Source organism: Arvicola amphibius, chromosome 6, assembly GCF_903992535.2.
Source record: "Arvicola amphibius chromosome 6, mArvAmp1.2, whole genome shotgun sequence".
In the NCBI taxonomy this organism is placed as follows: domain Eukaryota; kingdom Metazoa; phylum Chordata; class Mammalia; order Rodentia; family Cricetidae; genus Arvicola; species Arvicola amphibius.
In genome coordinates this window covers 141,936,273-141,953,310 of record NC_052052.2, presented here as the reverse complement: position 1 = coordinate 141,953,310, position 17,038 = coordinate 141,936,273, and the positions used below count along the sequence as shown (strand labels likewise).

The following is a 17,038-nucleotide window of genomic DNA, read 5'->3' as shown; positions in this document are numbered from 1 at the left end:
CCTCATCTAATCCTGTCTCTGCATGGTTGGGTGGGTCTCAAGTCCACATCGTTCTGATCTAGACTACTTGAATTGCTCCCCATCAATTAGAACTTTCCTGGTCACTCTGTTCTTTCTTAAGCACGCTTCTCCATCACATTCCCTTACTCAGGCTAAAGTGTGGGAGTGACCCTTGACCCTTCTTTTATTTTTCACAGCCTACAAGCCAATTATCATCAGGATTCCTATAATCCAGAAACTCAACCGCCTCTTGCCCTTCTCACAGCTGTCAAGAGTGAGTCAGCCATTAGTATGCTCTTGTGTAAAAATCTTCTGGGGCCTTCTTGTCTTGTTCCTGTAATGTCAGTTATGAAGTTACTGCCTCTCAGCTCTAAACTTAGGTTTCTAGGCTGGAGCTAGGATACTGAAAACCTAAACCCCCCATGTCTCCTGTGCTAGCAGACTAACAGCATTGGGCTCAGCAGTAAGCCTGCTAGGAGAAGGAAAGCTGGGTCCCACTCCTTCCTGTGTTGTTCTGTGTGGACTTCCTATTGGCCTTGGGCTCCTGTGAATAGGACCCTAATCTAGCCATCTCACCACTGCGGAGGCAATTCACCCAATTCTCTTTGGCAACTTCCTCTCGCTGTAGAAGTAGCCTCATGACACTTCTTCAGCAACAGTGGGACCTCTGTCCTCTCTGAGGTCTGGGCTCCGACACTGTGGGATTCTCTCATGAACGTTTAACTTTGATAATCTAGTACCTTCCTCTTGTTTCCCCACCCCTGAGAGTGGAGGCAGTTTCCTACCATGGTTACTTCAAAGGCATCTTGGATTTCTATTTCTATACTTTCAGTTACCAGGGGGGAGATTTATTATTAGTAGTAGTAGTACATTAAATTGCATTGTTGAAATAGCTGGTCTGTTTCTGTCTCCTGATGGGGTTCTTGACTAATAGGCCCCGTCCAGGAAAATGTTTTCAAGGCCACTTGCAATGTGGCTTCCTGCCTCTCCTGGAAATGCCCCCTTTCCTCTCTCCCTCTCCCACGCTCTTCTACCCTTCTGGGCTATTTGACAAATATGTCCATCCCTCTCCCTGCTTATAGCTTTCAATATTTCTGCTCCCTCTTCTTCAAAGACTGCTCCACAATTTTGCAGGCCTCTGCTTGGAACACCCTGCAGTATTATCTCTTTTGTGAGGCTCTACCTGAAAACCCTTCATCAGTCCACACCTTTCATCTTCTTAATTTTGTCTATTTCCTCCTTAGTTCCTATCATCGTCTATGTTAGCAAGCTTTCCGTTACAGTAGAACAAAACAAAACACTCACGACGATGAACTTACACAGATGGAAGGTTTATTTTGGACCATAGTTTTCAGCCTGTGGTCACTTGGTTTTGTTGGTTTCGGGACGGTGACCAGGCTGTACATCATGGTGGAAGAATATGGCAGAGGAAAAATTTTACCTTCTTGCACTTGGTAAGAGAAGAGAGAAGAGGGGCCAAAGCTTCGGTGGTTCCTTTCATGGCATGCCCTCAGTAACTGAACTTGCAACTCGGCCCTACCTTCTAAATGTCCCATAGCCTCTCAGTAACACTACGGCTAGGGACCAAGCCTTATACTTAGGGCCCTTTAGGGAACACTCAGAATTAAATTACAGCAGCAGCAATAGTCTCTCTGCCTGGTCACTCGTTAATTGGCTCTTTCCTTTTGGTAAAACAGAAGCTGCTGAAGGGCGGAGACTTCTCCCACTTCAGGGGTTTCTACATCTCACAACTCACAGGGACACCAGCACCTAAATGCTTCATCCATGTTTGTTGAATGAATGAGCAAGCCGAAGTTCTAAATTCTCAGGACTAAGAATGGCCCCGGTCAAAGTGTTCTGGATAAGAAATACTCTATCAACATGCGAGAGACAGCCAGGCTGGCAAGGACTAATCCCCACTTTTGAAGAATTAATGTCTCTTCTTTTTTTCTCTAGATTGCTGTCAGTGGACCTAAGAAACACAATCTGATGCTGAATCTGTGGCCTGTCCTCTTTACCTTGGATTTCTTTCCTTAGATTTCCTCAGTATCATCATGTCTTTTGAAATGATGATATTGAAACTGCCCTGGACACTCAATAACACCCCAAGTGACTCTCTGCTCCTACGAGCTTAATTCTCAAGGAAAGGATCTGAGAGCGCAGGTGGTTGGCCTTTTCGGTTTTCTTTTGTTTGTTTGTTTTTTTGCTTCTGAGCGTCTATGCGCTACATAGCCCAGGCTGGTCAGGTAGTCACAACACAGACCAGGCCATCTCAGCCTCCTGAGTAATAGGATTAAGTTGCTGGATTTCTGGTGTTGTCTCCATGGAGGCTGTGTCTTGACGGGTGTGTGGTACAGACTGTGATACCCTTATTTCTAACAGGAAGCCTAGCTCTCCAACCCAGGAGAACAATTGGCAAGAGAAGAATTTAAGAAGACCTGACCTCCCAAGCCTGTAGGTTGAACCAGCCCTCAATCCAACTCCCTGCAAGTTCTCCCCTGCCCTGCGTTATGGGGGAGCTCCCTGGATTACAATGGCAGCTGCTGGGTTCTCACGCGGTGATTCACCTGTTCTTTCATGTTTGCCTTGGATTCCAGCCACTTGGGGTTCAGAAGGTGCTGAGCTGGCCCGTGTTCTTGGCGAGAGAACACAGGTGTGAGCGGTGTTAAATGCCAGTGGCAGTTAAAGGCGCTGATTTGAAAGGAGGCTGGCCAGACTAGCTTTCATCGAGTCTTCTTTGCTTGGCCACATGGGACTTTGCACTTAGCAAAGCAAGGGCTGAAGAAGGGTCCGGACGACCTCTTTCAAGGTGCCGTTTTTTGGCTCTTAAGTAACTGCAACAACCCTGTGAGGCTGAGGGCTGTCTACACTGTCTTCAAACTTGGTGATTCTTAAGTATACAAAACCTGTTCCTCCAAGGATTTGGGTCTGGTCTTTTCTTTTTGTTTTGCAACTATGATCATTGTTTGCTGTGACACATTTGAAATCAAAATCCTGAATTATATTAACTCTTATTTTTTCCAGGATTTATTATTATTATCATAAAATCTAATTAACTGATTGATTGTGTGTTTGTATACCATTTGTGTTGGTGCCTGCAGATGCCAGAAGAAATCATTGGATCCCCTGGCACTAGTTAGCACCTGACTGGTGCTGAGAACCAAACTCCAGTCTTCTGGATGAGCCTCTGGCACTCTTAACTTCTGAGCCATCTCTCCAGCCCCAACGCTTTAACTCTGAAAGCACAGACTGCAAGCACATTACAAAAGCATCCAGAACACCCTGCACTGTGCTAGAGAAACAAACATATGAAGATTTTGTTGTTGCCCCGAGGAAGGGCACTATATTTAGGGAAACAGGAGATGTGAATGCACACAGATAACAAGACAAGAATATATAAAGGCATTAAATTGTTTGCATAGACATGAATGTTTCAGAAACTCAGGGCTAGGGAGATTCTTCATAGGTAAAGGCATTTCCCGTTAAGCCTGATGACCTGAGTTCCATCTCTGGGACCCACATAGCGGACAACTCCTGAAAGCTGTCTTCTGACTTTCACATATGTGTTGTCATATATGAATGCTTACATGCACACACACACACATACACACGTACACATACAAGTAACAACTTTGATATTAAGAAACTTAGAAAATGAATAGATAATTATTGAGCTGTGTACTTTGAAGAAGGCTTCCTTGGAATTGGAGGTGGTCTTGGGAAAATAGTGGGCATCTGGAGTGATTAAGAGAAAAGGAAAGAACCGTTAGGCCAGTGGCCCCTGAACAGGGCTTGGGCAAGACTGTGAAAGCATCCACGGTGTCGTGCAAGTGAGAGAAATCTATCCAGGGAGTCATTAGAAAGTGAGCGGGGCAGATGGGCAAGGACAGAACCTTGGAGGACACCCAACGCGGGTGAGCAGACAGGATGTGTGCATGAAGAGAGTTAACCCACACTGTTGTTTGTATAATGTAAAATACTAAAAAGAAGTTTCGGGGAAGATTAGAAATACTTGGCGGTGGACCTCGAGAGGCAAACGCGAGACACAAATAAGGGACGCTCCAGAGGAGGAAGGAAGCACCAGGACTGGCTTCAGAAAGAGCCTTGGAGAGGAATGTTCTAGAACAGGGAAGGTGGAGAGCTAAATAAGAAGAGGGAGTTCGTGTAGGTGAAGGGGCCTCAAGGTGAAGGTTATGTTAGATGGTCTCCAGTTAACTTGGTGAAGAAGATGGGCCTTGGCCCAGCGTGGGGATCTTAAGGCAAGGTAAAGGTTCTGCGACAGTCACAATGGGGACAGGACTCGGGGGTGGGGGTGGGTGGCTGAGAACAAACAACACGGTTCTAAGCCCCTGCCTCAGCCAAGTGCTAGTTGGCTTGGCATGAGTTTGTGGTCTGAACTTTCCTCACTTCTGTGACAGACTACCAAACAAAAGCAACGTAGGAAAGAAATGGTTAATTTGGGCTCATGGTTTGAGGGGATGCAGCCCATTGTTGAGGGGAAGGCATGGTATTAGGAGCACATGGTCAAGGTGACATGATGATCATGATCAGAGAGAGAGAGAGAGAGAGAGAGAGAGAGAGAGAGAGAGAGAGAGAGAGGAATCTCACTGCCCCTTAGTCTTATTTCCTTCTTTTATTCACTCTGGTATGCCAGCCCACACATGACGCTACTGGACCTTCCTCCCTCAATGAATGCTCTCTGGAAAGGCCTTTGCTCACACGCAAAGGTGTGTCCTAGCTGATTCTAAATCTGATTGAACTGACAGAGAAGGTGAACATTTTCCTTATTTTAAGTTGCCTGTTGGGATTCAAGAGCTCAGAAAGTGGAGTAGGTGAGGAAGGTTACAAAGGCTGAAGTATGGTTGCTAGTAAAAGCAGTGGTTGCAAAGCTCACTCACGCCTAAAGGACTTGGGGAAGATGGGAGAAGACCAGAGAGCTTTCCTGGCTGGTGGATCCTATGTGGACACAGAATTGGCATTATGCTGATGAGGTTCTGAGGACCTTTGTGTCCAGAAGTTAGCAGGAGACTGTTTAAGATAAAAAAGACTTTAGTGGTTTCTTCTGATATGTCTCTATATTAAAGACATTGTGAACAACAGCATGAGAAATGGTATCGATAAGATAACTTACACAGAACAGCACAGGACAAACCAGTCCTTAAGCTTCTTTGAATTCTTAAGACTTTCTGTCCAAACTCCCTTTGGTTAGTACTTGGATGGATTTTTACAGAGGTTGAAGGAGCAGGGATGATACTGAGTTTGGGAACTCAACTCCATTGTTTTCTATTTGAGAGACCTAGGGAAATGATCTCATCTTTCCCTGATGTTTCTCATCTGTAAGATGGGAGCTGCAGCACCTTTCTAATGGGGCTTGTGCTGGTTTGACTAAGAAAATTCCCCTCCCCCAGCACAGGCTCATAGATTTGAATGTCAGTCACCAGGGAGTGGCACTACTTGATGGGATTAGGAGTTGTGGCCTTGTTGGAGGAAGTGTGTCACTGGGGGTGGGCTTTGAAGTTTCGGTAGCACAAGCCAGGCCCTGAGGCTCTCTCTCTCTCTTCCCATTGCCTGTGGATCCAGATGTAGAACTCTCGGCTCCTTCCCCAGCATTGTGTCTGCTTACGTGATGCAATGCTTCCCTTCACCATGACAACGGACTAACCCTTCTGAAATTGTAGCCAGCTGCCATTAGATGCTCTCCTTTGGAAAAGTTGCTCTGGTCATGGTGTCTCTTCACAACAATAGACACTGACTTCGGGCTGTGTTCCCCCACACAGGGACTGCTGTTATTTCAAACGAAAATTCTTAGGACCTCTGCATCTTTGGGTGTTCTAGTCCCGTGATCAGCCTTCCTCCTCTTTTGCCCTACTTCACTTGCTTAGGAAGTATGGTGCCTTAGAATCCTGGCAGAGAGTATGGAGTGATGAGCCTTGTTAGTCAGTAGCAAGCTAGTATTTTCCGTAAGTATCAACGGTGCCACTTTTAGGCACAGTAAGAGCAGCTAATTCATGGTGGTATAGGGCCATTGATCAGGTCTTAGCTGTCTTTTGAGGCTAGCTGAATTCTTTCGCTCCTAGGTAGTCCCTGACCTTGATGACATTCTCCTTCACAGACTGAGTTGGGGTTGATGTGTGCTGAGTAATGTGGCCATTCACTGGAACAGATGTTGGCAGCACTGACCGGAGGCCCCAAGAGTGGATGAGTGTAACGCTGTGGGAAACTGTCAAGTATTCCGTAAACTGCATAATGGGTTTCTGAGCTGGACTTCCAGACCTAACTCACATCTGTGAAAGATCCCAGAGAACATAACCCGAGTCCAAGCAGGATGCACGTTCATATGGATTTAGCAGGTCTTAAAGAAAGGGAAAGCTCTCCAGAAGGTTCTCTCTCACCTCTTGCATCTATACTGGAAATAATTCTGGTTCTCCGGTTATGCCTTTTCTTGAGATATAGTAACAAAACTGTGTTCATTTGACAGCTATGATAATTCTTCTTCAGTGCTGTATAAAAAATGGCCAAGTCCTTAGTTTTTGGCAAGTTGAAGTTTCTTGGCGTAGAGCGTCTGGTCTGGCCAGAGCTTTGTTTTCTCTAACTTAATTTGCTCAAAGCCTTCGTGGTTAGTGGCAAAAAGTCATGCTTCATTATTTGTCTCATGGTTTTGCCTACAGAATATTTAGGAAGACACAGATTAACATTAAAAATGGATCTTAGGGGCCAGAGAAATAGCTTAAGGGTTGAGAGCACTTTCTGTTCTTACAGAGGACTCAAGTTCAAATTCTAGAAATTACATTGGATTGCTTGTAACTACCTGTAATTCCAGTTCCAGGGGTTCCTACGCTCTAGTCTCTGGGAGAGTATCTGTAATCCCAGTGTTTAGGAAACAAAGATAGGAAGACCAGGAATTTAAAGCCAACTTTGGTTACACAGCAAGTTCAAGGCCAGCCTGTGCCACTTGGGGAAACATCTCAAAATAAATAAAGGACTGGGGAGTTTAGCAGTAGAGCCCTTACCTAGGCTGAGGGAGACCCTGGCCTTGGTTCAATTCCCTGTGCAAAAAACCAATCACCCACCACCACCAGTAACAAAAAACCAAAACCAAACACCAACAAACAAAATCTCAAAACAAACCAAAAGCAAAGAAAAAATTGAAGCAAACACAAAGTTTTGTCATAATATAGATTATCAAATTTCATCACTTATGTAAGGAGTAGAGGGAAAAGGTAGTTTATGAAAAATTCAATGTAAGGGGGCTAGAGAGATGACCCAGTGGCTAAGAGCACTTACTGTTCATGCTGAGGACCCAAGTTCAATTCCCAGCACCCATGAGAGGTGGCTCATGACCTCCTATAAATCTACTCCAGGGATTCCACTCCCTCTTCTGGCCTCTTCAGCCACTCCCACATCTATGTGGTCCATCCAGGCAAGCAGGCAAGCACACATACATATACACAGAGCTAAATGAAGGACTTTCAGTTCCTTTAGGCATCTCTTGCTGTTTGCCTTTCATTATCCAAATGTTTCCTTTAAAACTCAGGAACCACATGGAGTTAGATGAACCCATCACCCTCCGAAATCTCAATTCTTGTTTTCTGGGGTTTTTTTTGTTTTTTTTTTTTTGTTTGTTTGTTTTTTTTTTGTTTTTGTTTTTTTTTTTGTTTTTTCGAGACAGGGTTTCTCTGCGGCTTTAGAGCCTGTCCTGGAGCTAGCTCTTGTAGACCAGGCTGGTCTCGAACTCACAGAGATCCGCCTGCCTCTGCCTCCCGAGTGCTGGGATTAAAGGCGTGCACCACCACCGCCCGGCAATTCTTGTTTTCTGAAACCCCAGCGATTAATTATATTTTTTTCCTCTCTAAACCCATTGTTCAAACGTTCAACTACCAGAAGTTAGGAAGCCAGGCCATTTAGCAAACAGAGACACTTCTTCATTATCAGAAGCCATTTATTTATTGTAGAAAAATTAGGAAAGCACAGCAAAGAACAAAAAGACTCATTATCAGAGTACCACACTGAATACTGATTTCCTGGTAATGAGTGATGTCTGGGAACTAGGCATACCTCGCTCTTCCTTTGTCTCTTCATTTTCCTCTTCATCTGCCTCTGTTTAGAAAACATTCAGAATCAATGGGAATGTTTTCAGACGGTTGCTTGATAGCTCTGAATGTTGGCGTGCCTGCCTGCTTGTGACCGACCAGTACGCCTACGTGCCTTGGGGTATCTTATTCCTGGCTTTCTGTCTTGAATCTGGATTTGTTCACAGCCTTCTCCTCATGGCCAGAATTGTGCTGCTTTTCCCAGGCATGGGGAGGACCATCTACTAGCATGGTTTTCAAGGGGATGTTTGGGGCCATATCATTCATGAAAGCAAGCGATCAATCATTGACGGTAACCCACCTCCCTACTGACAGGCAGGATTGAAACAATGTGTTTAAGTTCCCACTTGAAATAAAAACATAAGGAAAGTCAGAAGAGAAACTGATGCAGAACCAATGGCACACACTGGCTTAAAAATATACGTATTTCTCCAAGGTCTCCAAGTGGGACCTCTGCTGCTGCCTGGCGTCCATCTGAGCATAAGCAAAACAAAGCCAGATGCGGCCGACTGGCTCCAGAGTTACATGGCCGGCTTCCCTACTGCACTCATATTCTCTAACCCGGCTTCTTCAGTTTCATCTGCACTGCTGCTTAGGGATGGGGATGCGGCCGCAATTGAAGGAGCAGGAAATAGAGAACTGGGTTGAATGCTAGGTAATATAGCCGTGGGCAAAGGCAGCTGCAATCCAATATGTCTGCTGGTTTCCAGCGTCTCACCACAGATGCTCATCAAGGCAGTGACTCCTTCCAAGGCAGCTGTGTCCCAGAGTTTCCCTCATCTGGCTTTCCATAGAGAAGCATCAACCCTGAGAGTGGGTGCGGTCCCAGTTAGAAATCAGGCTCCTATTGGGCATCTGAATACTCCCTTCTGAACTCACGGACCGGCTAACCAAATAGGCAGTGTCTGCCCTGTGTGACCCAGCCTATCCTGCTCGTTAGATGCAATCTTGCTTCTGGCAGAAAGAGAACTTGGCTTTAGCTCCACGTGCCCACCTGTTTGCCATCGACAGACTGCATGGTCATAGATGGGATACAGCAAAGCTGCATTAGCTAGAGCAACTCACGGCAGGAAGTTGTTTTTGGCTCACAGTTTGAGTAGATCTAGTCCAACAGGGCAGGGAAGCACGGTGGCAGGTGACTTTATAGTAGCAGAAGCATATAGCCAGGACTTCTCACACCTGGGTAGAACAGGAAGCAGAGAGACGAATGTTGGAGTTTGGCTGGCTTTCTCCTTTTCCCTTTTTCTTGTCTTGGGACCCCAGGCTATGGGACGAGGCTGCCCAGTGCAGTCCCTCCTTGGTTAAATCTTTCTGGAAGCATCATCGCTGTCATGACCAGAGGTGTACAGTAATTCCTCAGTAATTCCAGTTCAGTCAAGCTGACAGTCAAAATGAACCATCCGGGACCCGGACTGCAACTGAGCGCTTGCTGGAAGCCATGCAGAAGAGTCTCTCTGGCCGTGCACAGAAATCTGTCTTGTGGGGAGCTGTCTCTGCTCTGCTCATGTGCCCAGTTCTTATGTATGCAGGGCATGGACAGGCAACAGAAACCCAGTGAGAGAAATTACTGTCCTGGAGGACCAGGGAAGCTTGTGGCCCTGCTGAGACCAGAACCCTGGCTCTGTAAATCCCAGAGGGGTCCTCCACTGAGATTTAATTTAATTTTTAAGTCTTGGCAAATGGGATGCTGTGTGTTTGTGTAGACTTGCATCATTTAAAAGGTTCTTGCAGTTTAGATCTTGCGTGTAATTTGTTACATTAGCTTTGGGCAAAAAATATTTGCTTTCTGGTCCTTTGTGGTTTGAGTTCCTTCTCAGCACTGACCTGGCATGTTAGAGAAGGCGGTGCTGTGGAGAGTAGAGAGGGTAGGGGTAGGGGTGGATGGGGAGGGGTGTAGCTTGTTGCTAATGGCACTTTTACAGACTGTGGAAGCAGGCACGTGATTTTCCTGGCTTGCTTGCTGGTTCTTGTGTATTTTGGATATTACCCTGTTGAGATCAGGAAACCGAAGCAGCTTGGATAAAACATTCTAAATGCAAACGAAGGTTGGGAAAATTTTTTCTTCTGATATAGTAGATTAAGTAAGAGTGCCATTTGGATTTTGTTGTTGTTGTTTAAGGTGAAAGTCACGCTGTTGTACGTATCCTGACAATATAAAGTTTGGATATCTTTGAGATGAACAGATCCACAAGAAGTTATTCTGAGAACCTGGCTATCTTCTTGGATTCTAAACCTGTTAGCAGTGGGTAATGCATCACTAGTAATTGGACTTCTGTATCTTTGGGGAGAAGAATGAGGCAGACATCACGGCCCATGTTATCAGATACAGGAAAAGAAATGTAGCCATTCTCCATCATTTATGGCTCAGTCATGGAAGAATTCTAGAAATAACTCGAATTTTTGTTGAGTCACTTCACAATGCTAGGGATCAGACCCAGTGAGTGATAAATTAGCATCAACCCCAGATCTACACCCACAGTTGAATTCGTAAGCTTTCTTTGTTTCTGGTTTTTGAGACAGGGTTTCTCTGTGTAGCTGGCTGTCCTAGAACTTGCTCTACAGACCAGGCTTGCCTTCAATTCAGAGCTTCGCGGGACTCTGTCTCTCAGCGCTGGGGTTAAAGGTGTGCAACACCATGCCCAGCTCCATTTATAAGCTTTTCATTGTGCATTTGTCTGAGTAGCGTGACAGAACCACAAGCCATCCCGCTGCGTCTTGCCTTAGACAGGAACCGTCCTTTGTTCGGAGTATCGCTCAGGTGAGCTACCAGCCCGGTCGCCATCTCTGTTATCACATCCAAATCTCGGTGCGGCTGAGCATGTTCTCAGCTGAGTCTTATTTGACTCAATACTGTCTCCAGAGCACAAGCTGGTGGTAACTCAGACACGCCCGAGTTTCCTTCAAGAGCAAACTGAAAGTAGAGGAAAATGTTTCGAGAAAAATGTGACCCAGGTGATCTTTCCCTTAGGATATGCGAGACAAATGCAGTTTATTCATTCCTGGGCACCTGGGTATTCTGAGGATAGCCTTGAGGTCAGATAGCAGCCATGGTGATTTGAGACCTCTTAGGCTGCACTCTCCTCCCGCTTTCTCTCTCTTTGGAGACTGAAGCTCTCTTTCCTCCCCCCCCCCCCCCCCACATTTCTGTAGCAGTGCTGACGCTTTAGGCTCTGCGCATGCGCGCTGGCTCCGTGTCAGTAGCAGGAGCGCGTTACATTGGTATGAAGGCGAAGATCAATTTTTTAAAATTTGTTTTCCCAAAGTCTTAACTTCCTCATTTCATGAGCACACATAGTTTACATAACACGCAGTTGATGGTATATGAAAAGGAGCTGTGTATCTAAGATTCAATAAGCAGTATTTAATTTTTACAGAACCCTATCTTTAAACATTCGTGTCTCATCAAAGAGTTCTGAGAAATAACCCAGCAGCGCTTCTCAAACTTCCTAATGCTGCGACCCTTTAATACAGTTCCTCATGTTGTGGTGAACCCCCCCGCCCCCAGCCATAAAATTACTTCGTTGCTACTTCATAACTAATTTTGCTACTGTTATTAATTGTAATGAATATTTGATATGCAGGATATCTGATATGTGACCCTCCCCCCCAAAGGGGTCACGCCCCACAGGATGAGAACCCAGAGTGAAGATGGATTCAGGGCAGAGCTGCATCTCTCAGCTGCTTTATCTAGATATGGCGTTTGCTCAGTGAGTGAAACGGCTGGTAGCCGCACCCACAGAAATGGGAAAGTGGCTTCCCTCTCCTCCTCTCTAGCCTTCCTCCCTACCTTGTGTGTCTCCCCTTAATCTTCTTGGAGTAGATGTAACTGTGTTTGTTTGTGTTAAATATGCTTGGGCACCATTTCACTGCATGTTTCATGATTCCTGCTTTTGATGAATGAATGGCATTATGACACAGAAGAACGAAAAAAAGAGCCTGTGCTTACAGTGCCCACCGGCAGGTAAACACCCACTGGCCCTGGAATATGGACGGTTGCTGAGGTTAACTTTCCATATAGTTTGCAGCAGAATGCTAACGTACTTAGACCAATGAGATCAAAGACCTTTTAGGGAAATGGTTGGCACTCGGGCCTGTGTTGTACTGGACTGGAAATTACTAATTGTGGGCATGTATAACAGATGTTGAGAAGCAGTCAGAGAATACTTCTGGAAGCTTCTACTGCGGAGTATAATACGCCTGTGCCTTTGCATCACAACTCCTGTATGGCTTTGGTGTGGAAACGTGGCAAAGGCAGACTCTGAGAGCAGAGAGGGATTTGGGCTACAGCCTAGGCCAGGTCACAACCTGTTAGCTTATCTGCAGTGACCAGCATCTGCAGTGACGACCAGCGTCTGTCTGCCAGACTTCTCTGAAGTCTCCCACAGTATGGCTGCCAACTAGAGATCCAGTGCTCAGACACATGAGCCTATGGGCAACATGACACTTCACATTCAAACCGTTTCGATGAGACTGCTCATTGGTCACCCCAAAGCCTCAGTATTTACAGCAAGATATGATGGCTGGGAGGGGTGTAAGGACCCTCAGAGGATTCACAAACCAGAGAAATTCCACACCAGAAAAGTCACCTCCGAGGCTAGCTCCAAGACCACTTGGTTGGCTTGTTATCTGGATGCTCCCAGACTTGTGTCGCACGGCCCCCTGCCCCTTTCTACTGCCTAGCATAAAGATCACAGACAGTATCTCCAGACATTTTATAGCTAAGCTTGGCCAATAAGAGTAACTGTAAAGGACAGGGGACGCTGATGTATTCCTTCTAGCTAGATGTCACCCAGAGCGCCATTGTGGCCCTTGGGAGCAGTCCCTCTTGCCAGGACACCTCTGCCTTGGGCCCTGATAGCAGGACTTCTCTCCTTGTTTTGACACCCTAGGTAAGATAGTGGCTTCTTGGCACTGTTCATCTGTGTGGCGGTTTGAGTTTTGTATGGGCTTATATAGCTTAAAGCCGTATACATCTGTGATAAACAGCACAATGTTTTGATATACGTATTAATTGTGTGTTGGTGAATCAAGCTAATTAACAGATGCGCTACCTTACACGCTAAGCTTTTTGTTGGCTGGTGCTTTTTTTTTTTTTCTCTTTTTCTAATGCCTTTGCAGCAAGATTGTCATGGACGAGACACTGACTTGTAAAGCCAGAAGACTCCTCAGGGGCAGCGCCATTCCTCAGTTCTACTGATGAGGGCCTTAATTCCCGAAGCGGATCCTGACTTTTCCAAAGTCCCCAAGTTTCTGGTGGGGAAGGTGGATAGAGGAAACATTTCCCAGGTGTGGGCAGATAAATACTGTAACACCTTATTTACTGCAACATGTGACATTGATTGGATGCATAAAAATGGAAATATTGATTGTCCAGCGAGACCTCTCATTGCCTGGCCTTTGTCTTCAAGCAGACATTTTATATTGAGTGAACAGGAACATTAATTAAGTAATTCAACTCATGTTTATTGATTGTTACTGAGGGCAAGGCTCAACACTGAGTGCTCCAGGAAGGACACACATGGATAGAGAGTGACCCGCATCCTCAAGGCAGAAGTATGACATCCATATCAATGATTCTGACTGTCGGGTTTCTTAGGCTTAAGGTAGAACACTGCAGTCTCCACAGGATGGATGCGAGTAAAGTATTCCTAGAGCATGGGAAAGCAGAAGGCGGCTCCTAGGTTTCAGAAGGAGAGAAAATTCCACGGTGTGAGTGGCATTTAATTGAACTGAAAAGTACAGATATTTGACCACTTACAGTTGGCAGAAAAGAATTAGGAACAAAGGCAAGTAAGGAGTGACACAGAGAGACTAGAAAGTTAACTGTTTGGTCAGATATGAAAAAACAATTAGGGTAGTGACCAGACATCACATTTAATGTCCTCAGGCCGTGAACACTTGGCCTTACCTGGTGACATTATTTTGGGAGACTGTGGAAGGTTTGGGAGGTGTGGTCTAGCAGGCAGAAGTAGATCACTCGGGGCAGGCCATGGGAAAGTTATTCCTGATTTCTGTTCCCGCTTCCTGGTCACTGTGATGTGAACAGATGCCACCACGTGCTCTGAGCCGCCTTAGAATGACAGACTGAAATCTACCAGACCGCGAGCCAAAGTAAATCTTCCCACCCTGATGTTTTGTTTCTGCCAAGGATTAGCGCCACAGATGTGAAAGCCATGTAGCGAATCATGGTGCTGGGTGTTTCTCACGCTTTGTTTCAACCTGTAGACGGGCATGGATGTCTGCTTTTCAGAGAGAGAGACTGAGGGTCTGAGACACTAAGCAGCTTTTCCAGAGTCGCTCAGCAGATGATGGAGTGGGAATTCTACATAGGTTTGCCCCAGTCTTTGTAGACTTTTGACTGCTAAGTCAAAAGGGTGGGCTATCGGGAATGCAAGAGTTTATCTTTCTTTTTTCCTTTCTGCTGGGAACCGGAGGCTCGCTGTCGAAATGGGCAAGTTCATGAAACCCGGGAAAGTGGTGCTCGTCCTGGCTGGATGCTACTCCGGACGCAAAGCCGTCATCGTGAAGAACATTGATGATGGCACCTCAGACCGCCCTTACAGCCATGCCTTGGTGGCTGGAATTGACCGCTATCCCCGAAAAGTGACAGCTGCTATGGGCAAGAAGAAAGTTGCCAAGAGATCCAAGATCAAGTCCTTTGTGAAGGTTTATAACTACAACCACCTGATGCCCACAAGGTACTCTGTGGACATCCCCCTGGACAAAACTGTTGTCAACAAGGATGTCTTTAGGGACCCAGCCCTGAAACGCAAGGCAAGACGGGAAGCCAAGGTCAAATCTGAGGAACGATACAAGACAGGGAAGAACAAATGGTTTTTCCAGAAGCTTCGCTTTTAGATATATTTTTGTTTGCATCATTAAAAGTTTAAAAAACAAAAACAAAACAAAAAAAAAAGAGTTTATCTTTGTCAAGGCCGGAATAGCAGCTATGATGCTGAGCTCTTGAAAATCGTGAGGATAGAGACCCAGATGCAGAGAGCTCCAAATGCACCTTCCCCTTCCAGCTGGGGAGACTGAACCCAGGGCCTGGTGTATGCTAGGCAGGGGTCTGCCTGGGAGCTGTCTGTGTCTTTCTATATCTTTTCTCTTTGCCTTTTGAGACAGGATTTCACTGAGAAACCTGAAGTCTCGAAGTTGCCTAGGCTGGCCTTGGATTCATTCTGTGGTCCAGACTGACCTTGAAGCCTCACCCCCGCCTCCTCTGCCTCAGCTTTCCAAGTAGCTGGGATTTCAGGCCTGTCCCACCATGCTGAGCTTTCGCCATCCCAATCTACCATCTCCATTAGTTTGTTTTTTAGTATAGCTTTCAACATAATTAATTGAAGATGAGGTTAAAGCACTAAGAAACCTATTTTTTATTTATTAGCAGCTCATAAAGCCATTTTTACTCCTCTAGTAACAGAGGCTTCTAATACTTACCATTAAGCCTAGGAAAGTTTGGTCAGACTCAGACTGGCTATCTAATGACCCGAAGCAAGAGGGTATTGTAGATATTGGCTTATGAGTTCCATATGCTTCCTTTTGATGTCTTCTTAATGGCGGTTTTCTACCATCACTAGCCAGTGTCCCAGATGTTTATTGCAAGGCTGTTTATTAATGATTGGTTATTAAGACCCTCATTTTAAGCTTTGAAAAATAACTTTGATGGCTAGGAGAGATGGCTCAGCCATTAAGAACACCTGCTGCTCCCACAGAGGACCCAGGTTGAGTTTCTAGCACCCACATGGCCACTCACAACCACCAGTAACTCCAGTTTCAGGGAACTCATTGCTCTCTTCTGGCCTCTACGGGTACTGCATGCATGTGGTACAGATACATACATGCAGTCAAATGCTCATATATATAAAATAATTTTAAAATAACAAAAAATTGAGGGCTTTTAGAAATATGCTGAAATTTTGATTTTGGGTTTATTACTCTTATTATTTTCAGACAAGGTCTCACTTTGCAGCTCTGACTGACCCTGGAAACTCACTATGTAGAGAACAGGCTGGCCTTGAACTCACAGAGATCTGCCTCTACCTCCTGAATATTAAAGCTTTGTGCCACCAACCCCGGTGCTCTGTTGATATTTGAAAATGAATCTTCAGTGGTTTCTTCTTCTTCTTCTTCTTCTTCTTCTTCTTCTTCTTCTTCTTCTTCTTCTTCTTCTTCTTCTTCTTCTTCTTCTTCTTCTTCTTCTTCTTCTCCTCCTCCTCCTCCTCCTCCTCCTCCTCCTCCTCCTCCTCCTCCTCCTCCTCCTCCTCTTCCTCCTCCTCCTCTTCTTCTTCTTCTTCTTCTTCTTCTTCTTCTCCTCTTCCTCCTCCTCCTCCTCCTCCTCCTCTTCCTCCTCTTCTCCTCCTCCTTCACCTCCTCCTCCTCCTCCACCTCCTCCTTCTCCTCCTCCACCTCCTCCACCTCCTCCTCCTCCTCCTCCTCCTCCTCCTCCTTCTCCTCCTCCTCTTCCTCCTCCTCCTCCACCTCCTCCTCCTCCTCCTTCACCTCCTTCATGTCACTTGTTTGCAATATTTCTGGCATTTTGCAGTACAGTGTTTCTTCTTGTGAATCTCTTGCTGGATTTCCAATGATTTGATGGCTAGTTAAGTTAGGGTGACATATTGTGCTGCACAGTACCATGTCACAAGGCTTAAGACAATAGCAAGATGCTCTAAACGCAGACAGCAAGAAGGGCTTTAGTTCCAGCACTTGCAAGGAAGTACATTTCTGTGAGTTCAAAACTAGTCTGGCTTACACAGCAAATTACAGTCCAGCAAGGGCCACTGTTTCAAAAAAAAAAAAAAAAAAAGCAAGTAGGTGAGATTAGAGTGTGAGGTTTATTCTGATCTCAACCTTACTGTATTCTGAAATGTTCCTACTTTACTTAGGAAACCCTCCTTCCTTTCAGTACTAGAGACTAGAGGAAAACTAGGTTAATCTGGATATAAAAT

At 45.5% G+C, this 17,038-nt stretch overlaps 1 protein-coding gene across 1 annotated transcript; it reads left to right on the top strand.

Annotated features, from left to right (window-relative positions):
- Nucleotides 1–14,534: 14,534 nt before the first annotated feature.
- Nucleotides 14,535–14,948, top strand: LOC119816750 (60S ribosomal protein L27-like). The gene has a single exon (XM_038333690.1). The coding sequence runs from the start codon at nucleotides 14,538–14,540 to the stop codon at nucleotides 14,946–14,948; it is 411 nt and encodes a 136-aa protein (XP_038189618.1). The 5' UTR covers nucleotides 14,535–14,537.
- Nucleotides 14,949–17,038: the final 2,090 nt, after the last annotated feature.

Excerpts from the sequence above, each read along its gene's own strand:
- LOC119816750 (XM_038333690.1), top strand. The coding sequence starts at position 14,538 with ATGGGCAAGTTCATGAAACCCGGGAAAGTGGTGCTCGTCCTGGCTGGA.